This window comes from Sinocyclocheilus anshuiensis, unplaced genomic scaffold (genome assembly GCF_001515605.1).
Source record: "Sinocyclocheilus anshuiensis isolate Anshui unplaced genomic scaffold, SAMN03320099.WGS_v1.1 scaffold67, whole genome shotgun sequence".
Classification (NCBI taxonomy): domain Eukaryota; kingdom Metazoa; phylum Chordata; class Actinopteri; order Cypriniformes; family Cyprinidae; genus Sinocyclocheilus; species Sinocyclocheilus anshuiensis.
Window position 1 is genome coordinate 1217090 of NW_015552546.1, and position 6918 is coordinate 1224007.

Below are 6918 nucleotides of genomic sequence, written 5' to 3' on the forward strand. Positions count from 1 at the left end.
GTTGTTGGTCGAGCTGAGCTGCTGCCAGGGCTGCTTGGAGCTTCTTAACTTGTTCCGTTGTTTCCTGCTCCCTCTCGTTGGGTGCTTTGAGTTGATCTTGAACTTTCACTTCCAGCTTGTCTATGCGGCATTGAGCACTTGTCAGCTCCTCTTGAAGGTGGGTGATGTGCTTGACGCTCAGTTTCAGCTGGGTTGTGAAGGCATAGCTTAGGGAGCTGGTGATCTTGACTAGCTCCTCGTGGTTGTTGTTCTGGCTTGAATCTTGTGTCAGGAATCTTCTCAGGATTAGGATTATTATTAAAAATAATAACAGTTCAAATGTCTTGGGGGTGAGGCTTTCTGTCATGCCTCTCAGCCAAGTGTTCACATCTTCCCCATGGGCAATGGGGTCTGCAGTCTGCGGCATGTTGGCACGCTGGGGAGAAGAGAGACTGACACAGATCTGTGTAGAGTAGAAGCCTATGTAAAGGCTTTAGCAGAGACTTCAATTTAAACAACTGTTTCGTTAGCTTAGCCACACCGTGGGGTTTGTTTACAATAGCGTCGCTGTGCTGCGCGTGCGCAGTTCAGAGTTGCTTCGGAAGTAGGTTAAGACTTCCGTGTCACCACTGTACAAATAACAACACCGCTTTTGGTTGGTTTTGCGATGTGGCGCTTAAACTCTCAGTTCGTTTGGAGTTAAATTTAACTTTATTCAAAAAACAGCTTCGTGCTGCAGTTAAGGGAAACAGTGATAATCTTATTCTTAGACAAATCTTAGATTGTCTGATTCGGTCTGATACCCTACATTGATAATAAGAAATGTTTCTTGAGCACCAAATCAAAATATTAGAATGATTTCTGAAGACTGGCATAATGATGCTGAAAAATCAGCTTTACATCACAGGAATAATTTACATTTTAAAATATGTTAAATATATAGAAAACTACTTTTACTAAATTCTCCAGCAGGGGTGCTATGAACAAACAAATGTACATGCTATTGTAAAATCTTCTTGAGTGCACATAAACTATCATCAGCTCAGACCCATTTACAAACACACTTGGATGTGATTCCTTAATGCTAGTTCAGATAACTGCTTTCATTCCAAACTGATGTCAAAAGGACTTGTGTCTGCACACTAAAACGCTTCTTTGCTCTATGTACATAGACGATTCATCCCAAGCCCCCTGCAAAACACCCTCATCCTCCAGCTGGGAACGATGTAGCTCTTCTGAAGGTACTTTTCTCTAACTGTCTGCATTCACTTGGTTACTTCAGTTATTATAGTCATCAAGCATAGCGTTAGTTCTGGCAGGTCACGTTAGTCAAGCTCGCATCAGCTGACTCTCAGCTGATCCCCATCTACCTATAGGAATACGACACCTATCTAAGCATTCATATATAAGGTCCCTCAGTATTATCAGCAGTTTTCGCATTGCTCAATAACTAATTACCCTGCTCCATCCCCAGCTCCTCCTCTGTCAGTCAGGATTCAGCCTTCTGATTCTCCTTTGAATCAGACTAATTCTAAAATGTGTACATAAAATTATTGAACTTTAACGATATCTGCAATACATTTATGTTGGTTCTGTTCTGTTTACCCTGGGGGGGGTTATCGCTGCTCTCCCTGCTCTCATCCATGCTAGGCTGCATGGATGCGCAGGGAGTTCTTGCCCAGAACAGAACCATACCGCCAACTGTATGCTAATTGTCAATCATCTTTGACGATACTAGTGGTCCTGACAGAATTGCAGGTGTTCAAGCATGTCAAGCAAACACAGCAGCATTAATCACTCAAGTTTGTAGCTGCTGAATTCATTAATTCGATTTGATCTAGAGGAGCACAGGCGAATTTATTGAGTGCTCTTTGCCTTGGAGTGCAGTGTATTTGTTTGAGTGTGTGTGTGCTGGGCCATAGAAATCATCAGAATCCAACCTGCTCTCTCTTTCAGCCTCTCAAAGGAGTCCATCGGTGCCCTCCGACCCCTCGCAGAGATCAGTCGAGAGCCTTTTCTCCGCCAGGTGGGTGTAGACAGAGGGAACGAGAAGGGGGAAAGAGCAAACAACATCCAAAAATCAAGTTACACTATTAAAAACACTGTAATTCACAGAACACAAATGAATAATTCAGCAGTTTGCGTCGCTCCTGCGCCATTGTTTTAAATCATGAGTCGAATTTGCATTTTGATTGATTTTGGTAGTCTGTTGGGTGCATGTAATGAGTTCAACTCTCAGAGAAGACAGACATTCATTAGTCATTAAAAAAATTTAAAGACAGAAGATGCATAGACTGACAATACAACAAATTTGCACAGGTATTTAGGCGATTTTGTAATCATTTTGTTGTTATATTTTGTTGTGAAGTACATAATGCTTTGTTACAATTAAATGAATCAGTGTGACAATTATCTCCTGGCAAGTGTTTGCTCTCTTGACGTCAAAGGTTTTGCTATTAGCATTTTCCTTTTAGAAAAATTAGTCTAAACTTATTGAGTATGAAGTGAAGGATACTCCAGCCTGAAGAAGTGTGAAAATGAAAGGATGTTAGTCACAACCACTCAGTTTCAGTTTTAATTAACGCTTGGCTTTAAGAAACACTGACATCATATGCAGAGGGTAAATTAACTGCAGGGTGAATACTGTATCACTGAATACTATAGGCTTAGCTCATGAATATTAATGAATATTAATTAGGACATGCACCAATGGTTTTACATGATCTAAATAAATAGTTTATGTAATGTATTAATCTTTGATAACTAATTGGTTCAAATCCGGCCTGGATTATATCCTAATCCCATTCAAATTCCTATATTTTAAGTACATAAAAACAAAACGTAAAACAAAAGATAGATGGTACTCCAGACCCCAAAATAAACACTTCCCTTTCGTGTCTGGAATCTCTTTCGCAGTTTTACCTCTCGCTGTCACTTGAAAGGTCAGCCTAACTAATGACCAAAACGTGAGGAGCGGCGCTATCAGGGATGTGTACACACCCCGCAAATTAAAGGATGTGAAGGGGCAGATTTAATTAAGAAAAAGCACTTTAGACGTGTCTGTGCATTTAATGACGACAGTGAGGCACCGGAGTAAAAGGTGTTTCTTTTTGCCTCCAGCAAGCTGAGCCTGAGCAGGACACGTCTCCTGACGAAAGCCGCCAGGGGCTTCATGAGCCGGTCGCAGAGCAAAATCAGCAACTCAGTGGGAGAGAGTGAAAATGACAACAAGGACTACATCCCTCTGGTTTCTGTCGCCATATTCTGCTTTCAGGATGTTGTTGCTCTGTGGTGTCAGTAGAACATACATTTGAAGTCAACATGAAATTGAAATTGCCCCTATTAAAGGAGTGGTTGATTGCGATTTCACTTTTTTAACTTTAGTTAGTGTGTAATGTTGCTGTTTGAGCATAAACAATATCTGTAAAGTTACGGTGCTGAAAGTTCAATGGAAACGGAGATATTGTCTTTTAAAGAAAAGTCTGTTTAATGCCTACAATTACGACTGGTACTAGGGACTACAACAAGCTACTTCCCGGGTTGGTGACATCACAAACCCTGAAATTAACATAAACCCCACCTCCGGGAACACGCAACAAAGGGGGCGAGGCTATGTTGCGCGGCTTTTCCACTGGAGCACATGCAACTATTGCCCATAATGGTAAAGGGCATGACGTTTCCGGACAACGTGCAATACGCGGTTAGCGAATCACAATACACTGGGCCAACTAACCAATCTGAGCCCACTGTGTATTTAGGAGGAAGTGGTATCATAGAAACAGGAAGTCAACCGGCCATTCAAATGACAATGGAGACAGTGGCGTAGAATAAAGGTAAAATATAAGAAATTAATTGCACATTTTTTCGGAAATTAATCGCGATTGCAATATTTTCACATTCAATTTTCAAATGAATGTAGAAACAACATAAAGATAGTATATTTTTAATATTTGTTTAATGGCACCGTTTTTATGACTGAAGACAAGTATCACTGATACCAATACTACTGATGTCTCTAGGAAATTGTTCTCGTTTTCCTAATATTTAACCACTTACTATAGCCATTCAACATCACCGTATAATTGAGAGCTATCAAGTTTAACATTTATTAGACTTTGAAAAATAACTACTTCTAATTTAAGTGAACTTAAAACAATCTTCACATAAACCCATTATAATTAATGTCATATTTAGCTACCTGTGCCCAGCAAGTAGGAAAAATACAGCAACCGAATAAAGTTATCAAACACTAAATTCTAAAGTGAATATAGATGAATCCTTAAAGCTACAACAATTATTGATTTCCTCTATTTTCTTTTGTTCTTTGATTAACAGACATCACAGCAGCTGGGTTATTTGGTTGTTTGGCTGCTATTACTTTAAGAGCTGCCGCTGCTGAACTTGACGCAGATCTGACATGCATTGTATTTTCAAAGTGTGCGCTGCCGCATTTGTGCGTGCAATTGCACAGCACGCTGTACAAGCACAGTATAACGGCTGACAGGACAGGAAAATTCGTTTTTACTGACATCTGGCCTGACAAAATCTCATCTGACGCTCTTAGTCACCTGTACTGTTTCTGCGCTCGTTTGACTAGCGCCTGGAGCTGAGGTGAAGTGGAGTGCGCGTCTGAAAAGTCTCCCTTTTGATGTGGTCATAAAGACATTCTGCATCTAAATAAACACAATTCTTGTCAAGAAAAAAAGAGACAGAAGCAGCAGTGGGGTGGCCCAACCCCCTGCGTTAACTGAGTTAAATATGGTAATGATATTTTATTAAGAAAGTTCGGGAGGAGCACGCTCAGATAATTAATCTAATTAACACGAGAGGAGCTAAATCAGTAATCAACCCAATTAACAAGATAAGAGGTGTACTGTATATATACACAGCAGACTTACCTCTGTTCCTTGACAGTTTTCCAGCATCCCTCCATCACCCCATCTCCTCACTTAAAACTATTCCTATCCTAACGTGAGGGGGGAGGTTATACTCTGGGTTCAGGCCAAAATTCCGAGCTCGGAGGCCTCCCCTTTGGACAGTACGCCAAATACGCATAACCTTTACTCTGTTTATTACATGTAAGTGTGAACTTGTGAAATATTTTTAATGCCGTTAAGATACATTACTATTATATATATGCATTTATTTTTATTTTTTTCATTGTGGAAGTAAATGAGTTTCATGTTGACTTCAATAGCGTGTATTGCATCCACTCGCCTCATAACCTATAAATAGCCGGTCAATACTCACCCTTCACACAAAGGCAGTCTTCTTTACGTATAGTGAGTAATAGATCTGTTGACATTTAACAAGCACCGATCAATATCTCATAATCGCTAAGTCTGGTTAAATGAGATGTACTATTTTGGTCTATATTGGTCATGGCAATTACTCAAAGTAAACGGTGATGAGGCGTAACAAAATCAGTAGAGTGTATTTTTAAGGCTAATGTAATTGACAATGCCTAAAGACCTTAAATGGCTCATTGAAGTTCCGTCTCTGAGCTTGTTTATATGTTTGAGCACTGATTAAGTAGACATTATGGTTTCTACTTCCTGTTGCAGGTGTCATTGCAGCTGTCCTGTGGGGCGTTCATGTTGGACAGTGCCTTGTGTGATGCCATCAATGTGCCCATGGACAAGCTGAAGTGGACGTCGCCCTTCACCAGCCACAGACTCAGCCTTACTCATGTGTCCCACTCCGGCTCCCGCCGCTCCGAGAGTCTGGAGGTCCACCACGGCTCCTCGCCTCCTCCAAAAGACTCAGACTTCAACTCTGAATGCGAGGAGGTGGTATCCCGCACGTCTTCTTCCTCATTCCAGGCCCGAAGCCCTCGGATGGAGGGCAAGCCTTCGTTGTTGAGCGGCTTCTCGTCGATGTCGACCGAAGCCCCTCCATCACCTGTCAACTCTTTGTATGACAGCGGACGGGGGTCTGAGTCTGAAATCGCGGAGACGCCCCTGCCGGGTTCGCCCGGGATCCTGCGAAGGGCCGTGCAAGACCCCGAGGGGATGGTGTGGGCGACTGCTGTTGCTCTGGCCTGGCTGGAACACAGTTCGGCCAGTTATTTCATCGAGTGGGAGATGATCGCCGCCAAGGCCAGCATGTGGCTAGATGAACAGATCATCCCAGAGGGCCGAGACCTGGCGTCGGTCAAAGCCACGGCCAATCAACTCTTCATCATCCTCAGACACTGGGACGAAAACCTGCAGCTCAACATGCTCTGCTACAACCCCAATAGCGTGTGAGGCCTGATAGGGTAGGGACAAAACTTCAAACTATGCGAAACGAGGGTTTTACTCGCCTTGAGTTGTTTTAATGTTTATTCTGTGGGTTTCGTTTTAGTTTTATGAATAGAAATCGTACCAGTATTTCATCCGCCGAAGGCCAGAAACATACTCTGCACAGGTACGTAGACGCCAATGTATTGCAAGCTTCCTATAGTATATATGTAACTTGTTTTCTTGCATTACTGTAGCAGTAACAAACTTGTAAAAGACTGTATCTGTCTCCTATTGAAAAAATATTACAGGAAGTAAAAAAATTACTCACAGTTGTGAGGAAAGTTATAGTTGTAAGAAATAGATGCAACTCAGTGTTATTTTAGTATTATTTATACTGTATACAGTATTATTACGGTTTTTATTAGGATTTTATATTAGTTAATTTTTATGTTTTATTTTTTATTTAAATTGTACATTTTGTTTAATTTTTAGTCATTTTAATTTTAGTATTTTTTGTGTTTTTTTTTTATCTTACTATTTAGGTTTCATTTATTTTTATCTCCGTTAGTTGCCAACATTTGTAATTTTTCTTTAGTTTACATTTTACATCTAATTTTTATTTTATTTTATATTTTATTTGATTAATTTAGCTTTATTTCAATGAACAAAAATGTTTTTAAAAGTTTTTAGTTTTAGTTAATAATAATAATAACCC

The 6918-nt window shown here is 40.6% G+C and overlaps 1 protein-coding gene across 1 annotated transcript in view; it reads left to right on the forward strand.

The window, feature by feature from the left end:
• The window catches only part of LOC107664114 (von Willebrand factor A domain-containing protein 5B1-like), a 46844-nt gene extending 40340 nt beyond the window's left edge, over nucleotides 1–6504 (forward strand). Inside the window, exons 19-22 of the mRNA XM_016454572.1 lie at nucleotides 1152–1220; nucleotides 1936–2005; nucleotides 3100–3226; nucleotides 5544–6504. Coding sequence (XP_016310058.1) covers nucleotides 1152–1220; nucleotides 1936–2005; nucleotides 3100–3226; nucleotides 5544–6227 — 950 coding nt within the window. The 3' untranslated portion in view covers nucleotides 6228–6504. The remainder of the gene's footprint in view (nucleotides 1–1151; nucleotides 1221–1935; nucleotides 2006–3099; nucleotides 3227–5543) is intronic.
• The last annotated feature ends 414 nt before the right edge of the window (nucleotides 6505–6918 follow it).